Below are 25672 nucleotides of genomic sequence, written 5' to 3' on the forward strand. Positions count from 1 at the left end.
TTAATCGCTAATCGGAGGGTTAACTTATGGCACTGTCAAAGTTTAAAAGGCCAATTAATGGTGACTTATGACCATAAAACCATAACCAGTTAAAACAGCTAAGCGAACCTACTTTATGGAAATCAATGTAATCGATTTATGATGCCATACCATAACCCTAACGCCATAGCCATACCATAGCCAACCAATTGGTTTTTGGTTTCTCGCCATATCCATAACCTAAAAATATTTGAGTTGGTGAATTTAATAACTTTTTGTAGATTTTATTCATTATTTTGGATACGTTATGACTAATAGACTTATTTTTTGTGGAACATGTTTGTAATTTTTTGCGTTTTCTTCATTTTTATGAAATTTTCACCATATTTAGGTTAAGGCCCTTTAAATATATGCAATGCACAGTAAAGCTAAATTTGCATGAACGGTTTGGTCGCGCTGCCAACCGATTATATGAATCCGCCTTTAGCCATAAATTTCTAAAAATAGTCCGGCAGCAATTTGTTTTTTTTTTTTGACAGTTGCACAGCAACTCTGAGCTCTCTCCACACGTACAAGTCTCCGAACGAAACAACATGCCTGGCCTAGGCACTCTCATGAAGCGGCGAAAAATGGTTCATTTGCGGCGAACAACAACATGAAATTATTCCAATCGAAAACATCGAATTTGGTCATTTTCTTCAAAAAAAAAAACAAAAAGAACACCACAAAATGCAATAGAAAACGATTTGACACACGAACTATTTCATAAGTCGTCAATTATTCGCCGTCGAATGTTGTATGTGCTGTGTACCGAGTAAAAAGTGCGCCGGGCTCATTTTAATTCATTTCTTTTGTGTAGAGAAAAATTAAAATTTACAAAAATAAATATTTGCACTAACAAACGCTATTAAATTGTAAAATAAGTATTATTTTGTTAGAACTTGTGGACGCAAGTAGTTTTTGAAGTACAGCAAAAGCCAAAAGGGCTACTTGCTAATAAGAGGCAGGCAGCCCCATGTGAAAAAGTGTGGAAAGAAAATTCGCAGTGAAAAAATGAGTTCTGTGATTGTGTTGGATTCCTCCGACGAAGAAGAGGTAAAATATAAATTATTCACGAAGAAGTAACAACGAAAACAATAAAATAGTGTGGGCTTTAATACTAAAAATGTGTGTGTGTGAATCGTTGAATACATTTTCAATTTGCTATGACCGTACAATCAACGGATGAGCGCTGCTAGCGATAGGGTTTCGATATCGTTAAGTACTCGACACCTGTACTCGTTTAAAATTTCGCCGAAATTTATCGATGTCATCATTGCGGAACGATACAACTGGACAGCTGTTTATAAACTTTTTTATTTGATTAGTTGAGTGCATGTGTTTGTATGGGGATCGGGTAATAGTCTAGTTGAGGGGTCGACTGCTAATACGCTACCAAAAATATCGAGAGAGGTGTCAAACGACGCGTATTAATCTCGAGAACAATAATCCGATGGCGGAAAAGAAAAATTTTATCTCTGTCCGGAGATATTTGCATTTGAAGTTGGCGATTTCCATGTGGTTGTTGTTGTGTTTGTACCCCCAAAAAAAATTGTGCATCACCGTGGCGGTAGCCACGGTTATACCACACACCCGGACTTGGCATGGCGTAGCCCAGGGTTATTTTTTATAATCGCGGCCGAAGGCCGCCAACGCAGAAAGGTGTTCTGCGCAAAAATACTATGGATCCGACCCCCGGTTTCGGAGGTACCCGCGGGTCTTTTTTCGGTTTTTCGTTAATATCTTTTGAACGCGTTAAAATTTTTATTTTCCGCCTTCGGATTATTAATACTGATGTCAAGACGCGTCGTTTGACACCTCTCTCGATATTTTTGGTAGCGTATTAGCAGTCGACCCCTCAACTAGACTATTACCGGGGATCGTTGTTGTTGTAGCGATAATGTTGCTCCCCGAAGGCTTTGGTGAGTGGTATCGATGTGATGGTCCTTTGCCGGATGCAGATCCGTTACGCTCCAGTAACACAGCACCATTAAGGTGCTAGCCCGAGCATCTCGGGAACGATTTATATGGCCACATTAAACCTTCAGGCCATCCCTCCCTCCCCACTCCTAAGTTCCGTGAGGAGCTTGGGCTCGCTAGAGCCTCGTCTGTTAGTAAAACAGGATTCGCCGCGGATAGATGAGGCTGACAATTGGGTTTGGAGAAGCTATATATTGTGCTGGCAACCTGAAGGATTGCGCTACACAACCCTTGAAATGGGGTATTTTACTCGCCTCGTACGACAGGCATACCTACCGCGGGTATATTCTGACCGATAACCCGCTGGGAGAGAGATCATCAAATAGGTTATTCTTATGTGTTGGGCCTTAATACGCTTCCAAAAATGTCAAGAGAGATGTCAAAAGACATGCATTGACCTCGACAACAATAATCCGAAGACGCAAAGTAAAAATTTTAGCATGTTCAAAAGATATTAACGAAAACCCGGAAAATGACCCCGAAGTGCTTCAAAATCGGGGTTGGGATCCATAGTATTTTTGGGCAGAACATCTTTCTGTACTGGCGGCCTTTGGCCGCGCTTTTATAAAATTACCCTGGGTACAACAGCGGTTTGAAGACCAAAACTATATCCGTACAAAACACTCATGTTCACAATTCTTTTTGTGGGTACAACAAAATCATCAAAATTACAACAACCACGTGTAAATTTACAATTTTTTTTTCTTGATCGTCCCAAAATTTTTGCGGAAAGGTGGTCTGCGAAAAGATACTACGGAACATGTGCTGGTTGCCGAGGGTTGCGGGGTAATTTTTCGGTTTGTCGGACTTATTTTTTTAACGGAGCAAAATTCTTTTGACACATCTTATTACTTTTATAACACTCGTAAATACTGGCATATAGAGCTGTTGAAAAAGTGAGGCTATGTGAATTACTTTATTATTTATTGTTGTTGTAGTTTTTATTAGCCGTGTTTTTTTACACGAGTATACGTTTACGCGTAAAAAAACGCTTATCCTCGCTTAGATAATGGCTAGAAGACCCTTCTAGCGGCAGTGGTTAAATAACTAGCTACAGCACAGGGTGTACCGAAAAGCGGAGACACAAACATCTGTTGTATGGCTGTACATAACATATAGCTGAATCGGTTGCGATGAATAGTGGATACACACTATTTTTAGAGGTGAAACATAGAATTAGTGTCGATGTGAAACATATACACATATTTCAGTTACATCTGAGTATAAGGCGTATTGAAATTTAGTAGTACTAATGTTAAGCACAGCAATTTCAGAGGTGTATATAAAATTTATCGCTTAGCAGTCCATATAAAGTTAAAGCGTAAACGTCTGTAGATGTAAAAAAAGAATATAGCTAATATTGCACTATGGTCTATACCCCATGGATCCCCTCATTCCGTTTTCAAAATCAACGAACTACACAAATTCCATTTTATTCGATGTTCTGAAGCCAGAAGCGAACTGAGCTAAAATCGTTTATTTCTTTATTGAAAGTTATTGAAATCTACTGAAAGTCCAAAACAAACATTGAAATAGATTTGAAGTAAAGAGGAAAAATGTCAAGAAAATAATCGGTTAAACCTTCCTAAAGTGATCACGCTTTGACAATACAGTTAAGAGTGTGTAAAGGAATCTCAAATTTTTCATCTTCCGGAGCTTTTAGTTATTGTAAAAAATAAAGATTTATTTAAAAAATCTTAAATTTTACCCATAATCGTTAATGGAATATATCCTTGCCAGAACCAAAAGAGCGGAAATTTATGAAATTAGTTTTTGGTTTCTCGTCATATCCATAACCTAAAAATATTTGAGTTGGTGAATTTAATAACTTTTTGTAGATTTTATTCATTGTTTTGGAAACGTTTTGACTGAGGGGCTTATTTTTTGTGGTATATGTTTGTAATGTTTGCCGTTTTCTTCCAATAACTGATGCAAATTTGTTATGATAAGTAAAAATATGGTTATGACTATGGCGTTAGGGATAAGGAAGTTTAATTGGCCTTTATGAAAATAATTAAGTGGGCTAATCGATTACAAAATGTATTCGGTACTTAAACAGAGTATCGGAATAACACTAACTGCCGAACTACTGCTTTTTTCGCCTGTGCTTTCGGCAGAGAATATATATTTTTACGTATTTATGAATGTGTTATCTGCAATGGGTTGAGGCCTATAGTTGAAGCTCATAACTTCAACTACATTTAATCTACTTCCTGTGTATGTATTTGTTTTTTATACATAACGTGGTTAAATATTTTTTACTTAATCCAAGCAAAGATCACATATATAATCTCTATATTAGATATGTAGTAGCGAAGTGCGCTATGGAGACTTGAGTTTCCACCGATTGCTCACGATTACCAATTGTAGGGTAGGGGTAGGATGAAAAATTGAGCGTACAAAGATAGATAATTGTGTATTGAATGAGACCAACACCAACCAAATATATATATATATACATATAGATGCATACACAAATGGCTGGCAAGCAGTATTCGCCACCGTATAGTTGAGCTAAAAAGCCATAAATTTGTTAGATTAATGGGAGTTGTCGTCTTCAAAGCTGTCGTCCCATGAAAAGGAATAAACAGCACAGTTTTACAAACATAGAATTTTTTTTTTTAATGAGAACGGCATATAAGTTTTACGGCGAATTTATTCCTACACTTGAGAGACTGCTTACACATGTTTGTTTATACTTTTCGATTGTTTATAAATCGAGAGAAGGGGTTTTAATTTTTAATAATTTAATTCCAGAATTTGATAATGCAAAATTAAAAGAAAAGGAAGTAAGGACGGAACTGTCTTCGGCTGTCAGGAATGCAGATAAGAAGTAATCCTATCCTATTCCTAATATCTGAGAAATCGGTTGTATAAGATGTGTTTACAGTAATAGTCTAGAATAGGGGTCGACTGCTAATACGATTCAAAAAATGTCGGCAGAGGTGTCAAACGACGCGTCTTGACATCAGGGGTGCCTTTCCGTAATTCGATAGTCGACACTCGTTGATTCGATACTTCAAGTCGATATCGAGCGCTCGATGATGCCATTTTAGTTCCCGTATCTTGGTATGATCTCTTCCGTTTGTTGATTGCAAAGGGTACTTAGAAAGTTTTTGGAGCTACCAAAATATTTTCTTTTATAAATAGCGTTTGTTTCACCAAAGCATAAAATTATAACTTTCAAATGGCAATTTGCTATCGAACAGTTTGTATCGAACGTTCGATACGACGTGTCGACAATTTGTATTACGGAAAGCGAAAACGATTATTTTATACTCGTTCTTGATCGATATCGAATTACGGAAAGCTACCCCAGTATTAACACTCAAAAACAAAAAAAACATTTAACTCGTTCCAAAGATATTAACGAAAAACCAAAAAATTACGCCGGGGCCCTCCGAAACCGGTGGTGAAATCCATAGTATACTTACGCAGAACACCTTTATGCCGGCACGCCAATGGGGTGGGATCAAAATTAAATCTGTTCAAAATCTCTTTCTCCTTTCTTCAAAACAGAACTGGGCAAGCAAAATATATTTTATAAAGGCTTAAAAAGTTTTCACATAAAAAATAGTTAATCACATAAAAAATAGTAATAATTTAAAAACATCCAAGAAAAGTTTGCTAGAGTACTGTAAAACTCTCGCGCTAAGGTAAACAAGTTTTAATTGTCCTTATTTTTGATTTTTCATGTACGGACACATGATGGGGAATGCACAACCAGCTAAGCCTTAAGCTGCCGAATGATTAACCGAAAATGGAGCGACAGACAGAAAATTCTTACACAAATCATGTAAAGGAACTGGATTAGGGACGAAACCTCTCAGATCGACAGTTGCTGCGTTGATGGGACACAACGTCCTTTCAGCGTGATTCGGGACAGGATTGGAAACACGTTCTTTCCAACCTTCCAATAAACATTTCTCATCACTTTGAGATACCACACATAATAAAATAAAATAAGGACAAACTAAATTTGGAACAGGGGGGATTGGAAACACGTCCTTTTCAACCTCCCATTATATGTTGAGCTGTGCTGATCGGAACTTTCGTGCATTGCGACAGCGTCATAAATGAAAATATATGTTCAAAATTTTGTTGCCTTATGCTGGGAGCACTGGAGGATTGGAAACGCGTCCTTTCCAACCTCCCTTAAAAGAGTGGCTCCCAGACTCGTCCGTTTGTCATGCTAGTAAATATGCAGATCGGAATCACATGCCCTTCCGACAGCATATTCAATAGAACTAAGTGATTTTAATAATGAATTGTATTTAGTAGTAATGTAATTAAATTATAAATTAAGGAAGATATGACAACAAGCCTCTTCTGAAAAATCTGTGCTACCAACCACACCGAAGATCCTGGCTTCAATTCCCGGGCAAAACAACATCAAAAATTTAGAAACATGTTTTTTCAATTAGAAAAAAGCTATTATTATTGTATTTAACATAGGATTTATTAGCTATGTTTTTTTTTTACATCTATAGACGATTACCTTACATTTTATATGGACTGCTAAGCGCCAAACTTTAAATACACCTCTGAAATTGCTACGCATAAAATTAGTACTACTAAATTTCAATACACATTATACTCAGATGTAACTAAAATATGTGTCTATGTTTCACATCTACACTAATTCTATGTATCACCTCTTAAAATGGTGCGTGTCCACTATTCATCGCAACCGATTCAACTATATGTTATACATTATGGCCACCAGAGGTTTGTGTCTACGATTTCAGGTACAACCTGTTCTGTAGCTAGTTATTTAACCACAGCCGCTAGATGGGTCTCCTAAGCATTATCTAAGCTAGGATAAGCGTTTTTTTACGCGCAAACCCCGTATACGCTTGTAAAAAAAACATGGCTATTATTATTTTGTTCTGTTAACGATACCATTTTAAGTGCCATTGCTGTTAGCTTTGGCGCATAGTTTCGCAGACACCGACGCCAGCGCAGCAGTCGAAAGCGCATTGACAGCTCTCTTGCGATGTTTCTTTCTTTGCTCTGGTTTAAGAAATGTCTCCAAACGCGTTGTGGTTGTTTTGGTTAAGCAAAAGTCTCCGGTTGTATTTTCCCGCCTTTTGTTTTTATTTGATTTGATTGCTTTTTAGTGGGTGTATGTTAAATAAAGTTATTTTATGGGTGAGAGATAGATTTTCATTCATAATATTTGCTACCTTCAGCTATTTTAAAACAAGGAAATGAGCGCTCTTCAACACAATTAATACAGAAAAAAAAATTAATATAGGGATTCAGTTATTTCTGGGTGGTGTCAGTATTATTTTTGAATTTTTTGTACCCATGTTATTCTTAATTTTTATTACGAATATCCAATATACTTTTTACTGTGAGGACATTAAGATTAAAGATTATGCAAAATACTTATGCACCAAGGGGCGATTGCCCAGAAATGGAGATATAATTGGCGGGTTTGTCGACTTGGGCGAGCGAAAGAGGAAGCAATTCTGCAGACATGCCATCTAAACAATATCTACTCGGCAAGGTGGGAATGCAGGGAGCACTAAAGACATGTTAAAATATCTACCAGTAACTGGTGAATTGTTCCCAACCGGGGCATCCCAGCAGACAACTGCTTGACCCTGGTCGTATTAAGGGGCATCTTCATACGCACTATGATGAAATACGGCCATGTATAACGCAGCCGTTCGATACATAGGAACGCGTGCTGACCTACAAATGCATTTACGAAGAGTCGGTCTTCTTCTTATCCACCACCCCTTAAAGCCCTAATTAATTCATCTTATTTGATACCCATACCGTGAAAACACACTTTGCGCTATATCTCAGAAATAGGTTAACCCTAGAGATATACGCCGCTGACGCCGTCGATTTTTGTCGTTTTTTCACGGGGGCGGCGTTGTCAGACACGTTACTATATATTCTACTGTTTTTGTTGTTGTAGCGATAAGGACATCCCCGAAGGCCTTGGGGAGTGTCGCCCAGCGGGTTAGGGGTTTAGAATATTCCTGTGGTAGGTATGCCTGTCACAAGAGGCGACTGAGGGTTTATGTAGCGCAGCCCTTTCAAGCTGCCAGCGCAATACATAGCTTCTCCAAACCCAATTATCAACCTCACCTATCCATGGCGAGTCCTGTTTCATTATCAGCCGAGGCTCTGGGGACCCTAGAACGTCGCGTGTGGTCATAACAAATCGTCCCCTTGATGGTCGGGCTTGGTACCGGATCGTACCAGATCTGCATCCGGCAAATGACCATCAACCCAATAACCTCACCTACGCGATTCAAGGGTTTGTGTAGCGCAATATATAGCTTCTCCAACCCAATTGTAAACGTCACCTTCCAGCGACGAATCCCGTTTCATTAACAGACGAGGCTCTAGCGACCCCAAGCTCCTCATGGAACTTGGGGGTGGGGAGGAAGGGATGGCCTGAAGGCTTAATGTGGCCATATAACTCGTTGCCGAGATGGTCGGGCTAGCACCTTAATGGTGCTGTGGTACTGGAGCGTACCGGATCTGTATCCGGCAAAGGACCGTCACATCGATAACACTCCAGCGGGTTAGGGGATCAGAATATACCCGCGGTAGGTATGCGTGTCGTAAGAGGCGACAAAAATACCAGATTCAAAGGGCTGTGTAGCGCAACCCTTCAGGTTGCCAGCGCAATATATAGCTTCTCCACACCCAATTGTCAACCTCACCTATCCGCGGCGAATCCTGTTTCCCTAACAGACGAGGCTCTGGCGACCCCAAGCTCTTCATGGAACTTGGGGCTGGGGAGGGAATGGCCTAAAGGTTTAATGTGGCCACATAAATCGTTCCCGAGATGGTCGGGCTAGCACCTTAATGGTGCTGTGGTACCGGAGCGTACCGGATCTGTATCCGGCAAAGGACAATCACATCGATAACACTCCCCAAAGGCTTCGGCGAGCAACCTTATCGCCACAACAACAACCATCTCGGGAACGATTTATATGGCCACATTAAACCTTCAGGCCATCCCACACATGCAGTATTTCGAGGTCCTTCACTGGCTAGTTCAACTTAACCTAACCAAGTGACGTTCTTCGCGTGATTGATGCACTATTTTTTTTGCAGCATTTAAAAATATCAACACAAAGCAATGCAAATACCATATTCAATTTAATACATGTTTTCGTTACAGGTGCCAGCAAAGAAGGCTTTCATAGCCCCTTCAATTCCGGCCACAATAACGCCAATTAAAACCACAACATCAAAATGTCCGACAACAAATCAATTGAAACACAAAAAAAACAAGCAACGTCCGATACCAAGCGGCATAACAATCACTCGTCGGAGTCCTGTTGATGTGGGTGCGTCACCGTCTAACTTAAATAATAACAATTCCAACATATTAGCAGGAAATCCGAAGCCGACGGCTCCTAACTTCAATGATACATTTGTTACAGCAACAATTTCAGCAGCAACACTTGCCGCAACCAGCAAACTGAATTCTTTATTATCCAATAAATCGGGAACAACAATAGGTAGCAGCACTTTGAAAGCGAATGCCACGACTAAGGAAAGACAAACACCGACGCCACCAAGGCAGATGTCCCAACATCAGCAGCAACAGCAAGGCCAAAAAAGCCAACCACAACAAATGCAAACAATGCAATCGGCAACGAAACAACAGGCGCAGCATGTGTCCAGGCAGCAGCAGCAGCAGCAGCCACAAGTGCTGCCACATTTATCGCAACTGCCGCAGTTACAGCCGTCGCCTTTGGTGTTGAGTAAACGTTTAACGGCGACCTCAACAACAACAACGACCATGCAACAGCAGCAACCGCCAAAGCTGCAGAAAGTAAAACAGCAGCAAAATCCGCCTAAATTGCAGGCACCACACCAACAAAAACAGCATTCGCGTCAGCTAAGCGCATCACCAGCTACCCTTACACCTATCAAAGTTGGTGCAAATCATACAATAAAAACCGCCACATCGTGTGCCACTGAGCCAATGTTACCGATGATTGCATCAGTACAATCGATGGCGGCAAGTGCAACACCACCGCTTCAATTGCTAGCTACACCTCCACATAGCACATCAACCACATTTAGCGATCAGCAGCTATTTAGCCCAAAATCAATGCATACCACCTGCAGCTTACCGCCATCAACAACTGTAACTGCTGCGCGCCCCCAAATGACCAGCAGTGGCAGTACCAACATTGCAAAAAGTAGTAGTAATAAAAATATCAATGATAGTTTTAAAATTATGCTACCGCCAAAAAGTAGCAATAATATCACCACGCCCACATCCACACCCACGCCAGTTGCATTGCAACAAGTAACAGCTGGACCTCGTATAGCCTATGTAAGTAGTTTAGCACCACAAATCCAGCCAAACACCAACAACAACAAAACTGCAAAAAGCAACAGCATGCCAAAAGCCAAACCTCCGCCAACATCAACAGCATCACCAGTACCAATTGCAATAACTGCATCGGGTGCCGAAAGCACAGGCTCAATGGTGACAAGTTTGGCGGGAGCGGGCAGTGGTTTAGCTAGTGTGCGCCGTGTAAAACCAACAACATTGTTACGGAAAAATGATGAAGCATGGCTAAATCGCACATCTTCTAACGCAAATACAGCAGCAACAACTGCAGCAGCAGCTGCAGCTACCATGGCAGCTGCAAAAAAGTTTTATAATGACGACTTAGTCATGGAACTATTACCGCATTCCAGCAGCACCAAAACACCAATACAAAAGTCAGCCGCTGCCGAGTTTGTAAAAAATATGATATCGCGTATACCAATGCAAGACACAGATGCAGACACCGACTCTGCACAAATGATTATTCCCAATACACTGCCGACAACATCAACAAAGAACAGTTACAGCACCAGCACACAAAAGGCGGGGCAACGCAAATCCTACCCTGTAAGAATTGATCTTACAGAATCTCCTGAGAAGTCGTACACAGCGAGTAGCGCAAGTACACCAAAACCAACACCATCACAGCCGTCAGTCTCATTAACGAAAAGCAAGTCTATTGATCGCATAACTAACGGTGATGCGAGTACAGCAACATCAACTGGGTCCACAACACCACCACCACCGTCCCCACTACCACTCACCAGCGATTACGAAGAGCTACTCAGAGTTTGTCGCGCAGCTGATACCTCTGCAGATATGGAAAAGCTTGTAAAGTCAAAGCTACCAAAATATTATTATAACGTCCATCCAGATTTTGTACGTTCTAAAGGTTTTAGCAAGAGTTTACGCACAGTTATTACAAATATACAAAAGGAACCAGATTTAGTATATCTGCATTTGAAAACAATTGTTGATGAGTTGAAAGTGCGTAGCAAGAGCAAAGAAGTTTTAGCCGACACTGCTATGTTAATAAAAAGTGAAGAGCCAAGTGATGGTGTTGCTGTTGTTGAAAGAGTTAGTGTTGGAAATGGTATTGTTAGCGGTAACGGGAGTGCTGGTTCTGTAGGTGGTGCTAGTAGTGGAGGTGTTGCTGCCGGTGGTGATGAAAAAGTCGTTGATCCAATCAGCACTGGTAACAAACACACAGATGAGCAAATCAAGAAGTTAAATAAAGCATTGTATATATTGACGAAGCGTATTGAGGTGCTGGAATCAGCTGAAGTTGATTGGGAGGATGAAGATTCAAGTTATTTGCAAGTGGAGCGTTTCAAAAAGCGTGCCTGTCAGGTATTACAGAACTATATGGGTTAGACTTATGAAATATGTATAATTTAAAATAATTGGATCGTAGATTAAGTAGAACGTTCTGTGAGTATCCTGGATTTGAGCGCCGTAACCTAAAGGCCACTATTAATAAGGGTCTAGCGATAGTGTGAAATTACGCTCAGGACGATACGGTCAATAAGTTACACGGGCAGTACTCCCAAAAAGTTGAGAGCGTCGAACTAATGTCGTATACCCAACCGTACTGGGATCATATGCGGCGAATGACTATTACTTCGTCTACTTGGACAGCCAAGCGGCGATTCCTTACGCTTGTGGTGTAAAAAGATTTACTTCTTGTAACGATAAGGAAACTCGCCGCTAGCACGACCATCGCTGGAACGATTTGATATGACACCATGGTCATCCAACCCTTCTCCTTTCAGGAGTACGATTCGCCAAGGGTAGGACTTACCTAACATTTAAATTTGTTTACCCTAAATGTGGGTTAGGTTTATTCATTTTGCCAGTATTTGTGAAATTTTGTTTTTGAAAAAGCACTCGCGTTTGATATCTGATCTGGACCATTTTCAATACAAATATGTTTTGGTTGGGATATGCCCGTGTACTATCTAAATGAAAGAATAAAAAATCCTTTATTTATGGCATCAATCAATGCGAATCCATACTGTACTGAATTCGCCTTGGCATCAATAATATCACGCAGCTTAAAAACTTTTGATTTTTCTTAGTGTGGGCGCTCATATTTTAAAATTTTATCAAGTTTTTGGTTTTTTTTGTCATAAAGTCAACCCACTTATTCAATTTCTTCTCTTTGTCGATCTTTGGTAATGATATGTCACATTTTTTTTTGGAATTTTCGTTATCGTTTTTTTAGAATGGGCGTGGAGGCCAAACCAATCCCCAGCGGGTTAGGGGGTGAGAATATACCCGCGGTAGGTATGTCTGTAGTAAGAGCCGACTAAAATACCAGATTCAAGGGGTTGTGTAGCGCAACCTTTTCAGGTTGCCAGCGCAATATATAGCTTCTCCAAACCCAATTGTCAACCTCACCTTCGAGCCGCGAATCCCGTTTCACTAACAGACGAGGCTCTGGCGACCCCAAGCTCCTCATGGAACTCGGGGTGGAGAGGGGGGATGGCCTGAAGGTTTAATGTGGCCATATAAATCGTTTCTGAGATGGTCGGGCTAACACCTTAATGGAGCTGTGCTACCGGATCTGTATCCGGCAAATGACCATCACATCGATAACACCCCCAAAAGCCTTTGGGGAGCAACCTTATCGCTACAACAACAACAACAACGCTAAACCGATTTTGTAAATTTTCATAAAGTATATATAAGGGCGGCCGCCATTAGCGTGCGCCGCCCACCACACCGAAGATCCTGGCTTCACGCCCCGTACAAAAGCAACATCAAAACTTTAGAAACATGTTTTTTAAATTAGAAGATAGTCCCTAAGCGGGGTCGCACCTCGGCAGTGATTTGGCAAGTACTCTGAGTATATTTCTGCCTTGAAAAGCTTCTCAGTGAAAGCTCATCCGCCTTGCAGATGCCGTTTGGAATCGCGATAAGACATGTAGATTCCCTCCCGCCAATTTTTAGGAAAAAATAAAAGGAGCACGACGGTATTTGGAAGAGAAGCTCGGCCTAAAAATCCCTTCGGAAATTATAGCGACTTACATATACGCCAAACTTCAGCACGATACCTTTAATGAGTTTGAATAGACGGGTTGAAAAACTTTTGAATTTTCGTCTTCTAATCGTGCCACGTACATTTTCCAAAAATGTTTCCAAATGTATCTTTCCCGTCGTGAGCCCAATCCACGTATCAAGTTGCATCACTTTATTTGTCTTTGGTATTAAAGTAACGCATTTTTTGAAATTTTCGACATCGGAAAGGAGTATCGTTCGATTTCGCCCATCTTCAATACCAATCTATCGATATCTTAATTTTTACTAGTCATCGTGTTAACGGACGGAAGGACAGTCGGAAATGGCTACATGAAAATACTATTCGATGCTGATAATTTTGTTATAAGGAAATCTACATCTATCTCCTTTCCTTTATACCATTACGTACTACCGTTATTTCTTGTGTACAAGTACATGCCGGTAAAAACGTCTCTGTTGTATCTTTCGGTAAGTTTTCCTATTTTTTTAATTAATGCATTTTTCATTTTCCAGATCTACGAAAAAATTTGTGATCTTACGGGCGAAAGCAAGAATGCGCATCGTTTGGTAAAAAAGCCAATACACTTCAACGGCACCACCTATACTCAATTTAATAAGACACTGCAGGCATATGTCAATCGTACAAAAGAGTTTCCTGATTATTTTGATGTGCTACGTATGTTGGAACACTGTAATCGTCAGTATGATTATGCATTAGCGAATTTCGAAATGAAGCGCATCGGTGAGTTTGCCACACCCATTTTACAAAATTTTTTCTAAATTTATATTTTGCATCAAAAAACCAATCCAATCACCATGTTTCATCCCTTTTTTCGTATTTGGTACAGAATTATGGAATTTTTTTAATTTTTCGAAATTTTCGATATCGAAAAAGTGGGCGTGGTCATAGTCGGATTTCGCCCATTTTTTATACCAAGATAGAGTGAGCTCAGCTAAGTACGTGAACTAAGTTTAGTAAAGATATATCGATGTTTGCTCAAGTTATCGTGTTAACGGCCGAGCGGAAGGACAGACGGTCGACTGTGTATAAAGACTGGGCGTGGCTTCAATCGATTTCGCCCATTTTCACAGAAAACAGCTATCGTCATAAAAGCTATGCCCAAATTTCACAAGGATTGGTAAATTTTTGTTCGACTTATGGCATTGAAAGTATTCTAGAACAAATTAAATGAAAAACGGCGGAGCCACGCCCATTTTGAAATTTTCTTTTATTTTTGTATTTTGTTGCACCATATCATTACTGGAGTTGTATGTTGACATAATTTACTCATATACTGTAAAGATATTCAATTTTTTTGTTAAAATTTCACTTGATTTTTTTTTTTTTTTAAGTGGGCGTGTTCGTCATCCGATTTTGCTAATTTTTATTTAGAACACATATAGTAATAACGTTCCTGCCAAATTTCATCATGATATCTTCAACGACTGCCAAATTACAGCTTGCAAAACTTTTAAATTACCTTTTTTTTTAAAGTGGGCGGTGCCACGCCAATTGTCCAAAGTTTTACTAATTTTCTATTCTGCATCATAAGGTCAACCCACCTACCAAGTTTCATCGCTTTATCCGTCTTTGGTAATAAAATGTCGCACTTTTTCGTTTTTCGAAATTTTCGATATCGAAAAAGTGGGCGTGATTATAGTCCGATTTCGTTCATTTTAAATAGAGATCTGAGATGAATGCCCAGGAACTTACATACCAAATATAATTAGGATACCTCAAAATTTACTCAAGTTTTCATGTTTACGGACAGACGGACATGGCTAAATGAATTTCTTTGTTCGCCCAGATCATTTTATATAGAAGTCTATATCTATCTCGATTAGTTTATACCGTTACAGAATACCGTTATGCGAACAAAATTAATATACTCTGTGAGCTCTGCTCAGCCGAGTACAAAAAGCCGCTCAATCCGTAGCTTGTATTTGCTTTTGCAACGTTTCCAATAAATGCACAAAACTCTGAATTCAGTTGTTTTACTTTCATTACAGCGCATGATGCTTTCATAAAAATTGGCAAATTGCTTCAATCGCGTCGGAGGACTGATCTCTACGAGACTGTTACACATTTTACTGCGCACGAAAAAGATCCAGCCACTATTGATCCAGCCCTGCAAGCAAAGCTGAGTGAGAATCAGAAAAAAAGGACACGCATTAGCGATGTGATTGAAAAGTAAGTTGAACAGTTTTGAAGCTGAAAATTCTTAAATAATTTGTTACGGCAACTAGTTGGGTATTAATATAAATGGGTTTTAGCGGCACGGTGAGTGTGCCTTCAGAGAAACCTATATCGGGATTTATGATACATGTACCAGCTAATTTTTTAAAACTTGAAATGTAATGGCTGCTACGCTCAGAATCTCACGGAATTTTGAGGTGTCTATTGTGGACACAATTTAGAAGCTGTCAACACACATGCAAAGGAGGCCGGACTAAGCATCAATACACGAAAACGAAAGTCATAAGATGCGGCTATAGTATTTCATCAAGGCCATTAATGCTTACGGTTGACGAAAATGAAATCGAAGGTGTAGAGTCCGTTGTTTATCTTGGTAGTATTGTCTCAAATAAAAGCGGTGCAGATGAGGACGTTCAGTCTCGCATAAACAAAGCAAGAATGGCTTTTGGGCAACTGACAAACGTGTGGAGGTCCAGTCAAATATCTTTCAAAACGAAGCTTCGACTGTTTAATTCGAATGTTAAATCACTACTGTTTTATGCTTGCGAGACGTGGAAAAGCTCAACTTTAATTCAGAAACATCTACAAGTTTTTATTAATAAATGTCTGCGCCGAATCCTGAAAATTCGATGGCCGGAAAGAATTTCAAATGACGACTTATGGTCTAGAACAAATCAACCTAAGGCTGCCACAGAAATAACCAAACGTAAATGGTCGTGGATTGGTCACACTCTCAGAAGACCTCCAGTATATATAGCCAGACAAGCATTGAGATGGAATCCAAAAGGAAGCCGACGACCTGGTGCACCTGCGAAAACTTGGCGCAGAACTGTGGATAAAGAACTCGAAGACGCAGGATACACGAGGAATGATATCACAAGAACTGCACCTAACAGAATAAGATTTAAGTCGGTGGTCGAGCCCTATGCTCCAATAGGAGTTGAGGAAGATGATTGTGGCCAGAACCCTTTGCAAAACAAGAAATCCATAAACTGACCCTGACGCTGAGGTCCGGTGCACGGATATTTAAAAATTTTATGACGGAAAAACGAAAGCTGGCATCTATGTTACGAATTTCAGGAAATCAATACCAATGGGATGCCACCCCACAATTTTTCAGCCAGATATACATGCAATAGCAGCTTGATGTAGCTAGAGAAGTTCTACGAAGAGACTTAACCTCGAGGAGTATCCTGATTAGACAGGCAACCTCACGGTCATACACAATTACTTCAAAGCTAGTGAATGAATACATAGGAGTTTTAAATTACTTATGAGCCAAAAACAAATTTATGTTAGGATGGTTTCCCAGGCATCATAGACATGAATGTAATAAACAGACAGACTGCCTAGCTAAGCATGATATTTCAGCAACATTCTAGAGCGCAGAACCCTTCTGAAGCTGTTCAGACACCACTGGATTGAATGCCCAGGACAAAGGCAGGACAAATTGTTTATACTCCCAACAACAATAACAACGCAGTATCAGCCAAATTCATTAATCTAGGCAGAGAGGACCTACGAATGCTCGCAACAAATTAAATTGCGGGTTGAATCAAAAATCCCGAAAAGTACGTGAATAGAGTTTGTATATCGATTAGTTTCTGAAATATAACTTCCGATAAAAGTTTTTCTCTGAAGCACACTTACCATAGAAATCTTGCTATACACTTTGGCATGAAATAGATATTTCGGCAAATCTAATACACACGTTGGTTTTTTTATAGATATGCGCGCGAACAAGATATGATCCGTGAGGAATTAAAAGAAGCGCGGCAGGCAAAAGTGACAAGTGATTTAAAGAGTTTGAGTAGCGATGATAATGACGATGATGATAACGAAGATGGTGCTATTACCAGCTCAAGTGCCCGCGCAGCGAAAGTTGAAGTAAAGCAAACACAAAGGAAGCTCAAAAAAGATACCGGTGAAGCATCGGGAAAAGAAATCAAACATGTAATTGATCTAGATGGCGATGATGACGATGACGACGAAGAAGATGAGGACGAAGACGAAGATGAAGTCAATGGCAGTGATTTAGAAGCGGACGTTGAAAAACTAGCTAATGGTTATCTATCTGATGTGGAATCAGATGTAGAAATTGTAATTGATACCACTACAGAGGAAATTAATAGCAATGAATTAAAAGATGACAAAATAAAAGACAAAAAGGATCCATTATCAGTTGTTGATGGTATAACTGAGTTTTCAACGAAAACTAAACTACAATCAGATCAAACACTAAAAACACAAAAAGTTGTTACAAATCCACAAACAACAACATCTACACAACAAGAACAACTGTCAAACGCGTCTATGAAAGATAGTACGAGACAAAAGACTGCAGATTCATTAGCATTTGCTGCAAATGCTAACAAATCACCCACGGCCACGATAAACACCAATGAGAAGGGTGATAACAAAACTGCTACAGCCTCCACCATAGCAAACGGTTGCATGAAAAGTGTCGCACAAAATGAACGCAACGCACAGGCAGCAACAACAACGCAATCCTCAACTATAAAAGTTGTTTCCGTCACAAGTTTAAACAATAAAGCGAATGTTGTTGTTGATAAAGAAGGGGCTGTAATGTATGATAGAGAACAGCAGCAGTTACAAAGTAGTCAAAGCATTACAATGCAAACACAAAAACAATCCACAATAGCAACAACTACAACGAAAGAAAGTAAACGACAACGTTCAATGGCAGAGATTGTTATCTCCGATGAAGAATCGTAAGAACGACTTTTCTCGAGTATCTATTTCAAGAACATCATATCTAAATACACATTGAGGGAATGCCACATCTACACGTGCTATATCACAATATGGTTAAGAGTGCCCTATCTCAACTATTTGTGGTATTGAATTTATAAACAGGCACAGTTTTCAAGCTACTACTGAGACCGTTCTTAACCAATACTGAGGTAGGTGCGCTTTTCCACCAAGCGTTGTGTTAGTGCGTAATGCAATCGACAGGCGAGATAGGGCTATTACTATGTTCAAACAGAAAAATAAATTGAGGCAATTTCGATTTAAATTGAGTGGTGTTCATACAACTCAATTTAGCTTACACAATAGTAATTTGATAGCTGGTTGGCTCATCTATACAGCAACAACCTACCTTTGTTCAGACTGTCAAAATGTGCGTTGGCATTAGGCGAATGGAATGGAATGAAAACATAAAACTTTGAAATGTTTGTGTGTTGTAAGAAAATGTGTTCAATATTTTGTTTTTATTTTGAGTTTGTCATCTTTTGACAATCCCTACTCCAGTGAAATGAAAAAAAAAAAGAAAATCAGCTGATGAGATGAGCCAGCCATATAGTTGAGCCACGCGTAAAAATCTACTCAATAAACACACTTTACAAGGTTGCATTTGAAGGTTGAAACAATTTATTACGCAATTTTTTTTAAATTGGCAATTTATTATTACAATTTATTATATGATAAATTGCGTAATAAATTGCCCAAATGGTATAAATTGCCAATTTGGTGTGTATTTATTATACACCAGCAGTCGATATTTATGCATCCAATATTTACATTTATAGAACTATTTTGCATATTTATATGATTAGTTAATAGTTTTAACTGTACCTAAGTTTGAGCCACTTTTTAAGGTTCCGTTTTGTTTAAATAACACAGGCCAACAAAATTTAACCAACATTCAGACCCAGAAACCAGACTATATATTTCCGAAGGTGAATCTGGCCTCAGAATTGCACTGTCAGTAATCGTAATAGACTATATCATGTCTATGTTATCTCAATCAATTTTCTGGTGTAGGAAAATTTAGAAGCATGAAAATTTCAAAATGTGATATCACAGCGAAAAAAAAAAATGATATTTAAGCAAACTCAACGCCATTTGAAAGAAGGAGAATTGTATTTAAAGATGTCATCCTTTAATTTTGGTGAAAGAAAACATTTGCAAGGCTACATAACCTCAAATATGGGCTAAAACGGTGTTTTTTTTTGCACTTTTAGGGTAGGATATCTCGAGCTGATGGAGCAATTCTGAGGCCAGATTTGGATTTAGCGCATCATAAACTTTCGAAAATATATAGTCCGGTTTCTGGGTCTGAGATGCTGTCGGCCAGTGCAATTGAGGTAATTTTAAGTAAGATACCCATGCAATTCAAAATTTTTTCTTTAACATTAAACCGCACTTATTTAACAAAAATATTGACTTTAAATTTTTGTGTCCAAGAAAATGATTTCATTTAATATTTAAACTAAGCTCAATTAATAAAATTTTCCAATTTGTATATTATTGCGAGTAATTTAGCAATTCACTAATTTGATGAGTGTTGATTTGTGTGTATTAACCACTTTTGTGGAAAATAAAAATATTTTGAATAAATTAAAAGAAAAACTCAATTTCACATCTAAGCTCCAATTAAATTTCGTTCTACTATCAATAATAATAAATCTATATTAATAGTAAAAAGTAACTAAGCAAATATGAAATTTAAATAATGTTTGCTTAAAAAAAGGAAAAAGTTTTCAACTAAAAACATGTTTTGAAAATCATTACTTTTTCTAGTTAAAAAACAATTTTTTTTATGTTGACTAAAAAATAGTAATACTGATATCACACCGAAGCTGGATGAAATCCTAGTTTGTTTGAATGAAATAATTAGTTTTTTTTTCTTTTCCCACAGGACCACTTGCTTCATCTGTCTATTTTCAGCCCAATTCTAAACAAAAATTCCCTTCTCCCATTACTCGTATTCTAAATAAAAATTCCTTGTGGGTTTATCACTTCTCCCTTTCCTCCTATCCTCAACAATGTTCGAAAAAGCAGAAACCGATTATGGGAGAAAAGTAGGTATTATGAATGTGAGTGAGAGGGAGATTTCTCTACCATTTCATAGGAATTTTTTCACTTGTTAAATTAAAGGGAATGCATCGAAATAGTTAAAGGAAATTGGTTCTTTTAAGTAAGAACACTTATTTGTTCAAATTTGTGCTAAAATATGTACATTAGTGTGGGTCAAATTTATTGTTGAAAAGGCACATCCAGTTTCTGAATCTATGGGTCATACTGAGTAATATTGACCATGGGACCATAGGTCTGAAATGAATTTCGAGCCTCCCTAATTTTGTTAGAAAATTTTATATCCCAATTCGATAGCGGCTCTCACAAATAAAATACATGAAAATAAATGTCAAATTCGGATGGGGATTGGGATATAAAATTTTCTAACAAAATTAGGGAGGCTCGAAATTTATTTCAGACCTATGGTCCCATGGACAATATTACTCAGTATGACCCATAGATTCATTTTGGCCCAAATTTCGGTGGGTACCGTAAACTGCACTATTACCCATTACACATTTCAGTGAATACCACATGAAATGCAATACTGTGCATTGTTTATATTTTATTTCTTATTTTCAAACAAATTCGCAACAATAATTACGCTTTTCAATTTTTTAAACAAAATAAGAAATGCGCAACGAAATTTCAATTGACAAAACAGCTGAAAATTCCTATTCCCCAATTATTGTTCGCCCTAGGAGAAAATAATTGGAGGAATTTTTCCGCGGGAATACAAAAATCCGCTAGAACAAAATTCCGAAGGAATATTTAGAATTGGGCTGTTTGTTTTTTTTTCTACATGAAACAAAAAATGCATGCGCCTAACATTAACTGAAGATGCACCTAACAAAATATTTGGCTATCCCTGCCAGCATTTTCTATCGCATAAATGATCGCCAGAGTAAGAAGATTCATACTGATGTGAGAAAATCTTTTGGTAGCAGTGGATAGAAACCCATTTGTGCGGCAAAGAGATATACCTTCGCTAATGACTTGCCAAAGCGGCGGGAAGCGCCCTGGGAAGTGAAGTAATCAAAATATGCGAATGAATTCATGCCCCTTAAACAAAAAAGTATGTGTGTGCATGAAAATAAATAATTTAGAGAAAAATGTTTGGTTTTAATAATTTTTTTTTAATATTTGCAAAAAAATCTGTTTCGATCATTCACCACAATAAAATTTTGGCTAAAGTTCAGGAAATGATAAACATTTAATTGGAAAGGAGTTCAGAAAAATTATTGAAATAAAGGGAAATTCAAAACGTTAAAGTTAATCATAGCCTAAATATCTAAAGTATTTTTTCGTTTGTGAAATTAATTTATATCGCCTTAATAGCTGCAAAACGTTTCCAATTAGTTACTTGGCGATAGAAGATAAAATTATCTGAAAATCGTTGGCAGGGATTTTTTAAATAAAATAAACAAATATCATACGCGATATACCTTCGAAGAGGTTTAGGCCGGGCTTCTCCCAATTTCCGTCGTGCTCCTTTTTTCATTTTCCTACAATATGCCGACTGCGAACGGCATCTGCAAGGCAGATGGGTTTTCACTGAGAAGCTTTATATGGCAGAAATATACACTCAGAGCGTTTGCCAAATCAGAGTTTAGCGGCGACCCCGCTTAGGTAAACTTTTTTTAACTAAACAATTAAGAATTTGCAGTTTGTATGGGAGACTAATTTCAATGTTCAATAAACGCTTTAATGTAGCAAGCTTAAGTAATTATTTCATTAAGTCTCTGTGTGAAATTAAAAGCAAATTCAGCAAGAATTACAAAACCAAAATATATGTAGTTGATTCAAGCACAAAAACGGTTGATATAAATGCAAATGATGTAAATATTTTCGAAAAAAAAAGATTCAGAAAATGAAAATAAGTTCCTATTTTTTTATAATTTTTTGTGTTTTCAAAAAAACGCTTGCATTCGATGGATAATTATGTTTATTCGCTATTTGCCTTTTCTGAATTAAAAATTATTTCTTTATAAGATTAAAACAAATTTTTAGAGAATTTTAAGAATTTCCGATTATAATGAATTTGAAAGTCATTAATTAAAATTTATATTAAAAAATAAAATATAAATTATTCAAGTGGCATTTTTTCGGCACTGTTCTCATTTCCACCGTTTGGTTATGAAGCACAACAAAAATTAAACAAGCTTAAATTTGAAAAAAATATACTAAAATTTAAAATCAATATCAAATTGCTGTACATTTATATTTTTGCGAAAATTATGCTCGTTGACTTAAAAAGCAATAATAGAAGCCGTTAACTTTAGATTCAAGTTGCTAAGTAATAATGGGTATTTACCGTGCATTGTATAATGCTTTTCATAAAATCACTTTGGCTGCAGAAAAGTTCTATGAATGTAATTTTGCTAGTTTAATATTTTCTTGTATAAATTATTGGTTAAGAAATAAAAAAAAAAAAAAAAATAGAGCAACTTATGAAAATTCGGAAATGCTTCGCAAACTTCGTAAATCGTTTCCACCTACCACTTTCATGTGGAAAATTGTTTTATTTGCGTTATTTCCATGGTCATGAAGTATTTTCGAGGGTGAGTGAGTTGCCTTGATGTATAAAAAAATTTAAGAAATCTATGGAAATGTTATAAGCTATCTCTAACTTTAAGCCCGATAAATTGTAAATACATGTATTTGAAACACACATACAAACAATTACATACATACAAATTGTATACTTTTGTGAAACACAAATTTTTAATTCTTATTTATATACAAAAATTATTTGCTAGTATCAAAATATTGCAAAATAGTGTTTCCTCTCAAAAGGCGTGATTTATTAAAATAAAGAAATATAATAATGATAATAAATAAATTAAAATTTTTACTACTACCAATCAGTCGTAGTCATGTTGCTAATTATTATTTTGCATTTATTTCCTTATATTAGAAGTAGTCCTACTTTTTGACTAATTTATAAAAGCTTAATTAGATGTAATGTTAAGCTTAATTAAGCTGTTTTTTCATTAGAAATAAAATAAGTTCCTCAACTGTCTACTTTTATCTTTTTAGCATTTTTTCAGTCTTTTTTGTTTTGCCAGTTCCAGTTAACTCTTCAATTTCCTGCTTTATTTCTTTTTTTTCATATTGTGAATCGCTTGATTCAAAAATTATATCCTGCATTAGCCACATGCCTGCGAAAATTGATTTAGACGCTAATTGCTCAAAAATATAGGCTTATCGTCTACATATTCTTCCAGCTAAAAGAGTCGCAGCAAATCTTTCACAAGATTGTTTTTTGTATAATTCAAAAGTGGAATATATGTGCGAAATTCAAAAAGCAGGGTAACACAATTTGGAAGAGAAGCAACGATCTAATATCTTTGAAGGCCAAATAAAATAATATAATTCAAAAGTGGAATATATGCGTGCGAAAATCAAAAAGCAGGATACCACAATTTGCAAGAAAAGCCATGGCCCAATATTCTCGAAGGCCAAATAATAATTATTATCAACGCCTGCAGTGGATGGGAGAACCGCTCTTTTTCAACCGGAGGTTCAGAAATGCCCTATAACAAAATTTGGTTTAATAAACATTTTTTTAATTTACTCATGCTCGCTCTCAGCAAAAACGAACTTCTAGTCGGTGTTGTAGAACGCATTTTCAAATCTGGAGTGGCTTTCTGTAGGGTTATCTACTTGAGTTAAATATACTTTATTTTTGTAAATTATTTTTGAATTATTTTATTTTGCATATTATTTCCAAATGAAAATTTTATTGATAGTTATTTTAAAAATTTTAAGATATTTAAATTAAGTAATTGTTAAAGTAAGTGCTTATTATTTGTTATAAAATTAACTTTGTATTTTATACTTTACATTTTAAATATTTTGTAATCAAATTAGTTTTTGTAAATGAAATTTTAAGATATCAAAATGAAAATTTTTGATATAACGAATTTTTATACTTAAAACCAAAAATAAATAATTTTTTAAATATCAATTTGAATGTTGATATACTTTCTGTAACTCAATATCGAACGTAATTGAATTTATCCTTTTTGCTTTTCACATAACAAAATGTCGTATTGAGCGTTTCACAAAGACTGTTCGGTAGCAAATCAGCTGTCAAATTACCTTTTCCTAATCCAGGTTTGTTAACGCTCTTGTGATTATTTAAGGAATTCATTTTAATTTAGAAGTTAATAAACAATCCATGATCAGAATATTAACTAGCTTCAAAACATTTTCGTAACACTATTTGAAATGAGAAAACTATGATCTTAACAAGAAACTAAATTGTTTCATTGAGCGTTTGATATCGGTTTGAAGTATAAAATCAAATAGTATCGACTAACGAATTACGGAAAGCCACATCTGCTTACTTCACGCAGTTAAATCACTCCTGGTACGACATCCGAGTGCTGATCGGCTCAATTTAAATTTTTTTGTTGGGCTTAAATGGCAGGTACGCTTTTCTATCAATTGACTACACTTTGAAATTAAGTTTAAAAATGCGTGAAAAAAATGCTGTTGAACATATTTTGTTATAGATACCATTCAATTAATATAAAATTTTGTGTGTGTATTCTAACACTGCGATTTTTTGGTCTATGGGTGCACATAAAAACATTTATAGACAAATGTAAAAAATAAAACTAAAGTAAGTTATAACTATGTAGTTAAAAAAAATTAAAATAAGAGCACTTAACTATGATATGCGACATGAGAGTTTGCACTTAATGTAAATTGTATATAAAATAAAAAATAAACAATAAGCTATAATGCAGTAAGAGAAGAGATGCAGAGCATAAATTGTTAATTAACTGTGTCCTCTATGTTTAAAGGCTTACACATAACTGCTTTCATACAAATTATTTTACCGTCAAGCATAATATACATAAAAGCATTAAATGTGTCTAACATATACATAAACACTAAAAATTTATATAATTTAGTTTTAAAATTAAATTTGAATGAGAATGCATATATTTTTTAAAATCTCTTTAGCCCTTAAGCACATCTAATCGTATGCGTAACTATTTCAAAATAAACGGCAATAAAATTTAAGAATTTATATAGAATAAAAAGAGTTATAAATTCATTTCATTCCATCTTAGACTCCAATTTAAGTTACTGCCGAAATCTTTGATTTCAGGTGCCTTATTAAAATTCGACAGTTGTCACTAGTCGTCTCGAAACTAGTGCTCTATATCAAACGCTTTGCTAGACTGACTTTGTGTTCGCATTGTAGAGTACTTCCGCTCTCATAGCTCAATAGAATAGAATAATGTGGAGATATCAAAATAATTTTTGGTGTGCGCCGTGTTAGGCTGTCGACTTTT

At 36.9% G+C, this 25672-nt stretch overlaps 1 protein-coding gene across 2 annotated transcripts; it reads left to right on the top strand.

The window, feature by feature from the left end:
• Nucleotides 1-565: 565 nt before the first annotated feature.
• Nucleotides 566-25417, top strand: Daxx (Daxx-like protein). 2 transcript variants are annotated; one of them, XR_010949423.1, is made up of 6 exons: nt 566-1074; nt 9152-11671; nt 13856-14084; nt 15353-15533; nt 17267-18463; nt 19526-25417. XR_010949423.1 is itself a non-coding variant. In XM_067765029.1 (5 exons), the coding sequence occupies exons 1-5, from the start codon at nt 1033-1035 to the stop codon at nt 18273-18275; spliced, it is 3981 nt and encodes a 1326-aa protein (XP_067621130.1). In that variant the 5' UTR covers nt 566-1032; the 3' UTR covers nt 18276-25417. The 2 variants fall into 2 exon arrangements, 1 of the variants encoding a protein (XP_067621130.1); XM_067765029.1 differs by having other exon boundaries at nt 17267-25417.
• Nucleotides 25418-25672: the final 255 nt, after the last annotated feature.

The sequence above is a fragment of the Eurosta solidaginis genome, chromosome 2 (assembly GCF_040869045.1).
Source record: "Eurosta solidaginis isolate ZX-2024a chromosome 2, ASM4086904v1, whole genome shotgun sequence".
Lineage (NCBI taxonomy): Eukaryota > Metazoa > Arthropoda > Insecta > Diptera > Tephritidae > Eurosta > Eurosta solidaginis.